The 13,801-nt window shown below is 39.9% G+C and overlaps 1 protein-coding gene across 1 annotated transcript in view; it reads right to left on the bottom strand.

The window, feature by feature from the left end:
* Positions 1-10,615, bottom strand: part of LOC121389199 (thyrotropin-releasing hormone receptor-like) — a 23,258-nt gene extending 12,643 nt beyond the window's left edge. Inside the window, exon 1 of the mRNA XM_041520802.1 lies at positions 9,749-10,615. Coding sequence (XP_041376736.1) covers positions 9,749-10,615 — 867 coding nt within the window. The remainder of the gene's footprint in view (positions 1-9,748) is intronic.
* Between the last annotated feature and the right edge of the window lie 3,186 nt (positions 10,616-13,801).

Raw genomic sequence — 13,801 nt, 5'->3', positions numbered from 1 at the left:
TTAAATCAGTATTGATGCCGACACATGTACTTGTATATTATGATGAGTTACAAAGTTATGAATATTGCAGGGGTGGATATCGGATTTTACAAAAGGGTTATCTAATATGCAGGTCAGAATGAATGGGACGTTAGCAACCTTTGTATTTAATTAATAATAATAATAATTTGAAGCAAAAAGAGAACGGGTGAATGATATGTTTAACGACACCCCAGCACGAAAAATACATCGGCTATTGGGTGTCAAACTATGGTAAATGTGAACACAATGTGATGATCAACATCAATATAAAAATTCAACAGTTAAATTAAAACACAGTGTAAAGAACTGTGCAAAAATACAAAGAAAGAAAGAAAGAAAGAAAAAAAGAAAGAAGTGTTTTATTTAACGACGCACTCAACACATTTTATTTACGGTTATATGGCGTCAGACATATGGTTAAGGACCACACAGATTTTAAGAGGAAACCCGCTGTCGCCACTACATGGGCTACTCTTTCGATTAGCAGCAAGGGATCTTTTATTTGCGCTTCCCACAGGCAGGATAGCACAAACCATGGCCTTTGTTGAACCAGTTATGGATCACTGGTCGGTGCAAGTGGCTTACACCTACCCATTAAGCCTTGCGGAGCACTCACTCAGGATTTGGAGTCGGTATCTGGATTAAACATCCCATGCCTCGACTGGGATCCGAACCCAGTACCTACCAGCCTGTAGACCGATGGCCTGCCACGACGCCACCGAGGCCGGTCAAAAATACAAATATCACAGATAGATACTGACTTTTATTCAAAATTTTAATTGTATCTCGAAGAAAACAAGGGGATTTGTGCTGTATTGACCATTCTCAACGAGAATGTTACACCCCTGCACCACGGTGAGGTTACAGCACGCGCAGGGGCACCCCGCCCCCCAGAAAACAGCACACAACCCCCCCCCCCCCCCCCCACCACGAGTGCCCAAATACCATCGTTATACTTTAAAAAATATATAATTAACTAACTAAATATATAAATAAATTTACCTTATGCATATAGCAAGTCTTTCACGTGCTGATATGACATCCCTGAATCGAGCGTTTTCTAGTGTTCGGTCCGAATATTCAAATCTTCGAATATTCACTCGCTAGTTTGCTATTCGAATTACTGTATTCGAATAGTATTTTCAAGTATTCGAAAAACCAAACAAACCCCCAAAACTAAAAAAACCAAACGAATGAAAAAAACCAACAACACCAACTGATCTGGCCGCTTTCCTGTTACATACGAGTTCCCGCCGCATAGTTGTTTGGGATATACTGTTGTAGTGTTTGGGGTATACTGTTTGGGATATACTGTTGTAATGTTTGGGGTATACTGTTGTAGTGTTTGGGATATACTGTTATAGTGTTTGGGGTATACTGTTGTAGTGTTTGGGGTATACTGTTGTAGTGTTTGGGGTATACTGTTTGGGATATACTGTTGTAGTGTTTGGGGTATACTGTTGTAGTGTTTCGGGTATACTGTTGTAGTGTTTGGGGTATACTGTTGTAGTGTTTGGGATATACTGTTGTAGTGTTTGGGATATACTGTTGTAGTGTTTGGGGTATACTGTTGTAGTGTTTGGGATATACTGTTGTAGTGTTTGGGGTATACTGTTGTAGTGTTTGGGATATACAGTTGTAGTGTTTTTCATACTTTGATATTGATAATTCATTAATATTTGACGAGAAGTAAAAATATATAGTCACTACTGCATTATATATATATTTTTCTATGTAACTTCTCGTTTTTTTTTTTTTTTTTTTTTTTTTTTTTTTTTTTTTGGGGGGGGTGGCTATTAAAAGTTCATTATACAAGTCATTCTATAAAACCCCAATTAGTTTGATACGTCACTTGTTGTTTAGTTAGTATTCAAATATTCAGATATTCGCTACCAGCCTCGGTGGTGTCGTGGTTAGGCCATCGGACATAAGGCTGGTAGGTACATGGTTCGCAGCCCGGTACCGGCTCCCATCCAAAGAGAGTTTTAACGACTCAATGGGTAGGTGTAAGACCACTACACCCTCTTCTCTCTCACTAACCACTAATAATTAACAACTAACCCACTGTCCTGGACAGACAGCCCAGGTAGCTGAGGTGTGTGCTCTGGACAGCGTGCTTGAACCTTAATTGGATATAAGCACGACAATAATTTAAAAGAAAGAAAGAATATTCTCTCGTCATTTTCATCGAATAACTGAATACCATTTTCAGACCGAATACCGTACCGTTCTCTTGTCATTCTAAAGTACTTGGCCCCGTTCCACGAAGTGATCTTAGGGCTAAGATCACCTGAAGTGCATAGCTATCTTATGCACTTAAGGTGATCTTAGGGCTAAGATCGCTTTGTGGAACGAGGCCCTGGACAGCGGGTTTCCTCCCTAAATATCTGTGTGGTTCTTAACCATATGTCTGACGCCATATAACCGTAAATAAAATGTGTTGAGTGCGTTGTTAAATAAAACATTTTTTTTCCTTCCGTGGTCATTGCGCTTCATAATGATATGGTGTGCCCACCATCTCCTAATCAACCTCTTTATCTTCTTATTTCTTCTTTTTCTATACCAGTACAGTAACAATACATCACCAGCATCATCGTCAGTGTTTTAACAGAAAAAGAAAGAAGGAAATGTTTCATTTACGGTTATATGGCGTCAGGCATATGGTTAAGGACCAAACAGATTTTGAGAGCAAACCCGCTGTCGCCACTACATGGGCTACTCTTTCCGATTAGCAGCAAGGGATCTTTTATTTGCGCTTCCCACAGGCAGGATAGCACAAACCATGGCCTTTGTTGAACCAGTTATGGATCACTGGTCGGTGCAAGTGGTTTACACCTACCTATTGAGCCTTGCGGAGCACTCACTCAGGGTTTGGAGTCGATATCTGGATTAAAAATCCCATGCCTCGACTGAGATCCGAACCCAGTACCTACCAGCCTGTAAACCGATGGCCTAACCATGACGCCACCGAGGCCGGTCACACAGGTATATTATGATTTACAGAGGCGGACCTAAATTTTGCGATTTTCTGGATCCGCCACTGATTTAATATTATAATTATTTATCAGAACAGAGCGGTATAACTATATCATATACATATACAACATCATGCCGAGAGTGAGTGATGTTAAATCATGGGATTCTAGCGTATGTTGAACTGATAACACGAACTAATGCTGCATTGAATCATTGTAAAACTTAGCCCGAGTACACTGACTGTAAGAGAGGTAGACGGACATTTGGAAGGTTATACGCTCTCATTACAGTCAGAGACCAAGTTGTGCAATTTTCTTTCAATCGCTGCCCACCAAAGAGTAGTCAAATATTCCCGCTCTAATACCACAACAATCCTATGTTTGACGTCAAATACATTTACATCGATCATTGTCGAGTTCCTTGATTAAAAAAAAAATCCAGATATTAATCACTAATACACACACTACAGAAAGGAACCCGACAGCACCCACATTCGCCGACCTATATCGTGACGTAGCGTCACATGATCCGATCGCTCACTCAGCCATTCCGTCTTCCAGGGGCCGTCTCATACGATAATACAAGTGCCGGACAATCACAAAAAAAAACGTTTGGCTGAGTGGACGGTCATGTGACGCTACAGGTTAGGTCAGGTCATAGGGCTTTACGTGCACATTCAGAACAAGCTGTTGTAGTGCACGCCTCGTGACGCTACATCTACTTGACATTTCTTATAACGAAGAGCTCTTAATGGGAAATAACCGAGGAATAATCACTGGATTAAATACCAGACTGCAGAAGTGTATACATATTGCCAGAGGCTTTTTAGGTCACACGAGTCAATCAGTTTCCGTCTGTCGTCATGAGTCGTGCGTCAACGTTTCACATTTTCGACTTCTTCTCCAAAAACACTTGACCAATTCGAACCACATTTTGTGGGAAGCTTCCTAGACACACGGAAAAACACAATCTAATTAAAATTAGCTCCACTATTACATGTGGATCTAAAGACAGCCAGTTGGAGCTCATGTCCACCAATCAAAACCTTACTTGCAGAATCCTGCCAGTGATTTAAAACTAACAACACTGCGTAGTCCCCAATGTCCAGGTAACATTTCGTCTGTAAATAATAATTTAAATATTGACCAATCACACTTCGCCTTTTATAACGCTATTTGGGAGCATACAAATTCTAAAAATATCGGGCGAGTCTATTTTAGTGGCCGCATTACAGCGAACCATACCAATACGTACGGGGTGGGTTATCAGTCTTCAATTTTACATTAAAAATTATTTATTTATTTATAAAATTTAAAAAAACTAAATCAGTCTTCAGTTTTACATTACAAATTATTTATTTTATAAAGTAAAACATGTTTTAAGGCATTCGCAATTCATACGAAACATGTCGTATACCCTCAGGATAATTCGGAATATTTTCAAATTATTTTTAAATCACTGGCAGGATTCTGCAAGTAAGGTTTTGATTGGTGGACATGAGCTCCAACTGGCTGTCTTTAGATCCACATGTAATAGTGGAGCTAATTTTAATTAGATTGGGAAAAACAAATTTGTGAATTTGGTCATTCTGGCCAAAAGGAGCCCGAAGGCCCAAAACAGGAAAGTGGAGCCAATAGTAACACATCCTTTCTTCTTTGACCCAAGAAACAAAATCATGAAGTTGGTCATTCCGACCCATTCAAGCCAAGCCAATATTTAAAGAAAAGTTTTCTACTTTCAAAATTACTGTTAGTATTAACGAATAGTCGTCCTATATGTAAGGGGGCGGGGCATAGTCCAGTCATAAAGCGCTCGCTTGATGCGCCGTCGGTCTGGGATCGATCCTCGTTGATATTTCTTGTTTCAGCCAGTGCACCACGACTGGTATATCAACGGCCGTGGTATGTGCTATCTTGTCTGGGATGGTGCATATAAAAGATGCCTTACTATTAATAGAAACGTAGCGGGTTTCTTCTCCAAAGGTCAATTCATACTTTGATTGCCGACCTCATGCGAAAGTGAAATTCAATTTTTATTAGGTAAACAAAAAAGCGTTGAACGAACGCGCACCGAAATTTAATATCAACTGTGTTAAATATACACTGAATTCACAAGAGTCGGCGGTGACGTATAAATGTAGCTTTAGACTATATGTCAACTTGTACGACTGTCCAGTTGCTAGTCTGAGTGCTTGTACAATTCGATTCTCGTCGTGTAACCCATTAGTTGTTAATCTGAGCACACCCGTCTAAGTCGGGAGTCGGGGAAATTACAACACAGCCGCCAACTTTCTGCTGGCAGGTGGCAGTCTGTGCCTTGCATTAGACACAAATTTCATTTGTCCGTACTTTATATGCATATATGCATACGTAATCCGTAATGAATAGACTAGTCGAAAACGTACACGTGCACGGAGGGAGCATACATGGAATCTACTCAAACGATTTACATGGAAAGTGACCGACGCGGATAATGGACAAATGAAAATTAAAAAAAAGACCCCCCCCCCCTCCCAAAAAACCAAAAAAACCCCCAAAAACCCATACAAACAAAAAAAACACACCACCAAATAAACAAAAAACAACCACCAAACAAACAAAATAATAATTAAATGCTACAAATATAAACGTTTCCGCACCTTGCTGGTAATCCCAATGACATCCCAATGACCCGTAAAGTATTTTGGCCAATCACAGCGCTTGATTCCCTTAAACCTGACATGTTTGTATGGGCGATAGCTGCCGTTTGGATCCTGCACAGAACCCGCGAATTTCTTGCCGGGATCGTAAAAATTGTAACCTCCCAAAATAGGGACTGATCTCAGTGATTAATCTGCCGAGAGAATAAACATTTTAAGTATGTTTCGTCAAAATTGGAAAAAGTAGAGACGTGTTAACTTCAAAAATTATAAAATGGCGCCCAATTTCCATCATATTAAAACGGTTCAACATCGCTAATTTCCGTAAGTGTTTATCGGAAATCGTCCGTAGTTCCAGAACTACAATGTACGCAAACTCTTTGCACTTTTATTTCTTCTTTTTGTATAGCAAAAAAAAAAAAAAAAAAAAAAAAAAAGGAAAAAAAACCCGTTAAATAATTCTGTATTATATGTAGAAAATAATAAACGAGTTACCAGTTATTATCAGATTTATGTCCCGAGTGAAATAATTTTCAGTTGTCACAAATTTTAGCGAGTGACAAATGAAAATTATTTCACGAGGGACGTAAATGTGATAATCGGTACCGAGTTTGTTATTCTATTTATTACCTGAGCTATTTTGTTCTGTAAAAGCCTTTAGGGTGTATACTACCAAATCAAATCCCATAGACGACAATAGTAACATATGTGGCTAAAACTCCTACCTGCAACGTATCAACCGACATAAACGCCACGGATATAAATACTACCACCCCTTACACTTAAAGTGAATCAGAAAAAAATGGGGGTCAAGCTGCTCGTTTCTGAGATAACGGGTAGCGTCTATGACTACCCTAGTTTCGCACAAAATTCGAGTACTTTTTTTTACAGGTACCCCATACATGTTTCAAGCACAAGGCTACTTGACACATTGGTACTAGATGAAATAAAATTGCACATTTTTTTTACCCAGATGAAACTATTATTTTTTACAACCAACACACTCACATTTACAACCAATCACAGGACTTGTGGTGTTCACTTCTCTATCAAAAGTTCGGTGCACCTCCAACTTTGACCCAGCCGGAAGTTATTTAGTTTAGTACTACCTTTATTTTCAACTCACATGCGCGTACATGTATAGAAACGATATAAACCACTTTGCGCACTCTTCTGAGTATTGCTATAGATAATTTTCAAAAACAAAAGTTCTCTTTATTCTGGTACAAAATCTACAATGAATTGCATTAAAATGACATTTTGTTGTAAATTTAACACCAAAAACAGACCGCCGTAAATGCAAACTCTTTAAACTACATGACGGCATTGTGTGTGTATGCCAAATCGTGATGACGTCATATTTACTATAGACAAGGTCATTGGTTTGTAAGCGTCAAATCATCCAATAGTATTGTGAGTTGGGCCAATGCAAAAAATTATGCTTTTTATTTTCCCCGTTATGAGTGCCTGCTGGAGTAATAAATATTATGTACATCTACTTGTGCTTGCTTATCTTTCTTTCTTTTTTAAAGGGACACACCCTAGTTACGGCTAGTTGTTAACCATTACGGCGTTGTTTTTCGCTATTAAACCCATTTTTTTCACAAATAAAATTGCACTTTACTTACCGTTTATTATTTAGAATATACATTTCCATTCACCTGAAGTGTTTTTTGGTAATCCTGGTAATTCTGGTTTTTGTAATACCAAAAAATGCATTTTTCGTATTTCATAAATCGCACGCACGTCTGAGAAAAAACCGTTGAGCAGACACGGTCTAATCGATTTTTAGAGGGGATATTTCCATTTCAATGTCACAGACGTTGGTATATCACGTGACCGTTATCATTTTGGTTCGGTTTGTTTTCTCGTGCACGGTTCGGGCAATCAACATCCGATTTGTTGTTGTTCATTTGTGAGATTTTTCTTCACAGTTCGTGAACATTTTCAGTAACAATAAAGTTCAGACAAGTAAGTGTCTCAATACAAAACGTTACAAACCCTTAAAACCAATAATTTTGTTAAGTTTTACGATATCTGGAAAGGGGATACAACCAGGACAGAACAATTGGAACATATCCAGGAGAGGTGAAAGAAACGCACCCCAAGTCTGTGAAATTTGTCGTGACGTAGGCATTGTTGTACTTCGAGCGACATCTACCGGTGACATCAGAATACTAACTTTCAAAATTATTTCAAGCAATTGGGACATGGGGATTCCCATGGTATTTATTGATATAAAACTTGCTTTTTCACTCCATTTGATAAAAACGTGATCTAAGTGTGTTACAGGTTTGTAGATTAACCAAATTATAATTTATTTTCGCTGGATGGAACTAGGGTGTGCGGCTTTAAATGCAAACTGTCACGGATTTAAGGACCTTATTTCTCTAAAAATGGATAATAAATAAAAACTACATTAATTGCTGGAAGCCAAATCTAGCTATCGCATCACCTTAACTCGAACCATGATGGAGTGAAATCCATGTCAACCCTCTCGGCAATTTAAGTTTTTGAATTATGGACCATTGCCATAATTCAATTATTTTTACAAAATATCATTAAAGGGACATTCCTGAGTTTGCTGCAGTGTAAGATTTTTTCCGACTAATAAAATATTTCTACGATTAAACTTACATTTAAAATATATTTTCTGGTTTAGAATATCAGTGTCTGTATATTCAATGTGTTTATGGTCGTCTTAATATTTGTAAGAAGCCCAAACTAGATTTTGTCTTCAAATAATTTTGTACGTACGAAAAAATTATATTTTACAAAACAAAATGAAATTTAACCTAGTACAAATATTAGAACGATCAGAAACACGTTTAATATACAGCCACTAATATTTTATGCAGAAAAATATATTTCATATGTAATTACAATCGTTAAAACGTCTCTGTTAGTTGAACCGGCCTCGGTGGCGTCGTGGTAGGCCATCGGTCTACAGGCTGGTAGGTACTGGGTTCGGATCCCAGTCGAAGCATGGGATTTTTAATCCAGATACCGACTCCAAACCCTGAGTGAGTGCTCCGCAAGGCTAAATGGGTAGGTGTAAACCACTTGTACCGACCAGTGATCCATAACTGGTTCAACAGAGGCCATGGTTTGTGCTATCCTGCCTGTGGGAAGCCCATGTAGTGGCGACAGCGGGTTTCCTCTCAAAATCTGTGTGGTCCGTAACCATATGTCTGACGCCATATAACCGTAAATAAAATGTATTGAGTGCGTCGTTAAATAAAACATTTCTTTCTGTTAGTCGATGACATCTTAAAAATTGCAGCACAGTCAGGAATGTCCCTTTAATAAATGGAGTATGGTGGTTATGAAGATGGTTAAATAAAGTACATTTAGGAACAAATCAAATTATTTTTGTTCCGGTAATACTTTGTTAGACCATTAAATAGATCAGTGATCTGTGACAATATGCCTTTTAATCAGTGATAACCTTTTATGTAACTTGTGTTTAGTTAAATCATCAATAGTAGGCCTATATATTATGTATTTGTGCTTGTTCGAGTTATTCCATAATTAAAAAAAAAATCTCATCAAATATTTGACATTGATGTTTAACGACACCACTAGAGCACATTGATTTATTAATAATTGGCTATTGGATGTCAAACATCTGGCAATTTTAGTCTTAGACATGAAACCTTCTACCTTAGCATTGTCGCCCCTAAATTATTTTGCCAACCCTCTGAACTCAAATATATCAGACCCAACACGCTAACATGGCATGGTAAAAATGTAATTTTTGTTTGCTAGTCAAGATATAATTTTATATTTACTATTATTTTACAAATGACCATTAAAAATAAAGTGTCTTGCTCTTGAAATAGTTCATAAAAATGTATGTATGATAACTGGCGTACTTGTACTACTTGTGGAAAGTATCGTGAAAAAATCGAAATAAAAAATAGAACCGTCCCATCCCATCCCTACCAACAACAACAGCAGCATCAGCAGCAGCAGCAGCAGCAACAACAACAACAGCAGCAACAACAACAGCAGCAGCAGCAATAACAACAACGAACATTTAATTTTAAGAAAAGAAAAGAAAACCCACCCCAACGAAACAGGAGAGCATTTCGATTATGATTTAGAAATTACCTGAATCCTCGATTTATGGATACGTTTCGAATTTGCGTTGTTCTTAAACTTGTGGGAGATTCTGCTGTTGATGAACAGTATCCGTGCAATCAGGCAATACAGAACCGCTGCGAGAATCAGGGGGATGACGTAAAATATGATCAAATCCGTCATGTAGTAAACCAGATACGAATGTCTTTTGAGGCGAAACACACACTTGTGGACATTCTTCAAGACTTGCCTGTCCACGCGGATCTCTGTGAGACCGAGCCAGGGACAGCAGTACATCGTGGTGAAGATCCACAGGACGATGATGATCCTTTTGGCGCGACTCAGCGTGCAGATGGTCTGGGCTCGAATCGGGAAACAGATGGCTATGTATCTCTCGACGGTGAACGCGGTGATGGATAGGGATGACGCGTTCACGCCGACGTACTGGAGGAAGACCAGGATGGAACACATGACCCGCCCAAACGGCCACTCGTCGATCTGGAAGAAGGGTTCAGGTATGGAAGGAAGCGTCGCCGACAGGAGGACGATGCAGTCGGCGATGGCGAGACTGACGAGGTAGCAGTTGGTCGTCGTGTGCATGAATTTCGTCTGGGAGATTACGAGGACCACGAGGACGTTCCCGGCGACCCCCACGATGAAGATGATGGCGCCGAGAGACGCTGCTATCCACCGGAACAACGTGGAGTAGTAAACGGGTATGGCGTACGCCGCCGCACCCGCCGCTGGTTCCACCTCCGCACCCGCCGTACCATTGACGACGACGTCCAAAGACCCGTTCAGAAGGGACGTACTCCCGTAGGACGTAATTAAGCCGTGGTGTCCGTAGTAGTCCGACACAGTTTCGTTAATTAGAGACGTCTGATTGAATTCTGCCATCGCGTCCCAACCGAGCGCAGAGTTGGCGACTGATCGTGTGTTAAATGAGCCCCGGTGGTCGGTGGTGCAACTTGGAAACAAGTCATGTGTCTCCAGACGTGCTGGTTACCGATACCTATGGTTAAAAACAACGCCGCTCTTTCGTTCATCGATTTCTTACAAACTCCGTTAATCGACGAAACTAGTTTGCTTGGGCTTCACTTGATTACACTCCACCAAATATGTGACACACGGTCACTGTTCACGCCGAGGTGGAGAATCTTTTTGTGAAAAATAACAGAATGTCACTCCATCAAATATATATATATATATTATATATACTACTCAAAAGAATTTAAGGGTCAGACGATATTTTCGACATTATTTTCTGAATGTCAATTATATTAGCTAGACCATAATATCACGCATGGTATTGTTCCATTTTGACGAAAGTGGGTCTAAGCAACCCATAAATGAATTAAAATCCACTGTCATTGACACTGTCGACTAGTTCTAATGGCGAAAACATGCTTACATTTGCACGTAAATTAGGGCGAAAGCGAAAGGTCTGCTAAGTGCCCATAACTTGCTTTTTCACAAAGCGCTTCATTTGCACGCTTTGCATGTGTATTCCATGTTCCCAATGCTGAATTTCCGTATAATTGGAGCTTGCGTTCGTGTACGGTGCACACTCCAAATTCGACAATGGTAGACGTCAACTGACTATCGAAGATCGAGGAAGGGCTATTGCTTGGCTTCAGGATGGCAATACGCAAAGAAATGTTGCTCTGAGACTTGGTGTCAGTCAGAGTGTCGTTGGCCGACTGTGGCAACGGTACCAAGCAACGAATTCTGTTCGAAATCGTCCACGTTCGGGAAGACCCCGAAGCACTTAAAATAGAGAGGACCGCTACGTCAACGCACAACCACTGCACGCCGATTACGTGACAATCTGCGGACTGCGACTGGAACTCGAGTGTCTGATCAAACCATACGCAATCGTCTGAGAGCCAATAATCTACGCTGCCGTCGCCAGGCTGTTCGACCACCACTCCTACCACGTCACAGAACGGCCAGACGTCACTGGTGCACGCTTCATCTGCGGTGGCAACGTGTTCAGTGGGGTCGAGTGATGTTCACTGATGAGTCTAGGTTTAGTATCCAGTTCAACGACGGTCGGGTTCGTGTCTACAGACGTCCTGGGGAGCGCTTCGCTGACGTTAACGTTAGACAACGTCAGCGGTTCGGTGGTGGCAGCGTCATGGTGTGGGGCGGCATCTCTATCCACCACAGGACCCCCCTCTATGTGGTGGATGGCAATCTGAATGGAATCCACTATCTGAATGAGATTATCCGGCCGTTGGTTCTCTCAGGCCTTCAGCAGATTGGCGGCGGGGCATTCCTGCAGGATGACAATGCCAGACCCCACCGTGCCAGGGTGGTAACGGACTTTCTCAGACAACAAGGTATCGCCAGGATGGATTGGCCAGCATATTCGCCTGACTTGGCCCCAATAGAACACGCCTGGGACGAATTAGGCAGGAGAGTTCGGGATAACCATGCCCCTCCGGCCAACCTTCATGATCTGGGTCAACTTCTTATGGCAGAGTGGCAGGCAATTCCCCAAGAGTTCTTCAGATGTCTGATCAACAGCATGAGGCAACGATGTGTCGAGTGTATTCGCGCCAGGGGTGGATTCACACACAAACGAATGTTCTAATGTGTAAAATCCATGTTTGACAACCTTCACTTTGACAGCATGTCATGTGACTTTCTTGTATACAGTGACGTTTATTTGTGGTTTTTTGTAAATATGGAACAATAAATTAAATTTTTGGTGTAGTTTACATCATCAATCTAATACACTCTGAAACTTATTTGGTTATAAATTTTGGACCCTTAAATTCTTTTGAGTAGTATATATATATATATATATATATATATATATATATATGACGCACTGTCGGTACTCATTTCCTAAAATATATATTTTTTCATACGTACGAAATTATTTGAAGACAAAATCCAGTTTGGGCTTCTTACAAATATTAAATCGACAAGAAACACATTGAATATACAGACACTGATATTCTGAACAAGAAAATATATTTAATATATAAATTTAATCGTAGAACTATTTTATTAGTCAGAAACATCCTTTAAATGACAGCGAGCTACGCTAGCGTTCACGAACTATTTGACTGGTCCTCTATATGTGCATTTAATTAGTGAAACGTATAAACCAGTCTAGACACGTGTCCCCCCCCCCCCCCCCCCCACGCTCAGTCTGGCTGAACGCTGTCTAGTTCTTCGTGGAAGTGTGATGTTATTTTCCCAATCTTCAAAGTCCTGATTAGTACTGATTGTGGTTTTCTCCACCGGTAGCTACACAGTCGCTAGGGCATTGGAGGAATTCATTAACATATAAAAAGAAAAAGATGAAGAAGACAAAAAAAACAAAAACGTCCGCGTGAAACATAATTAGCCAGTTGAGGCTTAGCGTTTTTTTCCACCCCCCTCAGTTTAAAGGCGATCTAACTAAGGATTTGATTACAAGATTGTACAGTTCTCATACTTCTCTATGATATTAAAGGGACATTCCTGAGTTTGCTGTATTGTAAGATATTTTCCGACTAATAAAATATTTCTACGATTAAAGTTACATATTAAATATATTTTCTTGTTTAAAATATCAGTGTCTGTATATTCAATGTGTTAATGGTAGTCTTAATATTTTATAAGAAGCCTAAACTAGATTTGTCTTCAAATAATTTTTTGGTACGTACGAAAAATAAATATTTTAAGAAATAAAATGAAATTTAACCTAGTACAAATATTAGAACGATCAAAATACGTTTAATATACAGCCACTATAGAAACATATGTTTGATATTTAACTACATCCGTTAAAAAGTCTATGTTAGTCGATAACATCTTAAAAATTGAAGCAAACTCAGGAATGTCCCTTGTGACTGTACATGCTCTTAATTTCTTTTCGCCTGTGGCGATATTAATTGTTTTAGAAGGCCGTGTGCAGTTCCAAATGCACTTAGCCCAGATGGGCAACTTGTTACGTGATACCTTTGCGCGACGGTCATCGAGCTTTTCTAATACACACCTAGCGCAGGTGTGAAGGCCATGTGGCCAGTAGTTACGTAATAACTCCGCTAGTGCTGTTTGTGACCAGGGGATTGCTCGCGGAATGGC

The sequence above is a fragment of the Gigantopelta aegis genome, chromosome 14 (assembly GCF_016097555.1).
Source record: "Gigantopelta aegis isolate Gae_Host chromosome 14, Gae_host_genome, whole genome shotgun sequence".
In the NCBI taxonomy this organism is placed as follows: domain Eukaryota; kingdom Metazoa; phylum Mollusca; class Gastropoda; order Neomphalida; family Peltospiridae; genus Gigantopelta; species Gigantopelta aegis.
Note: the sequence above shows the minus strand (reverse complement) of the source record. Positions and strands in the feature narration are given on the sequence as shown.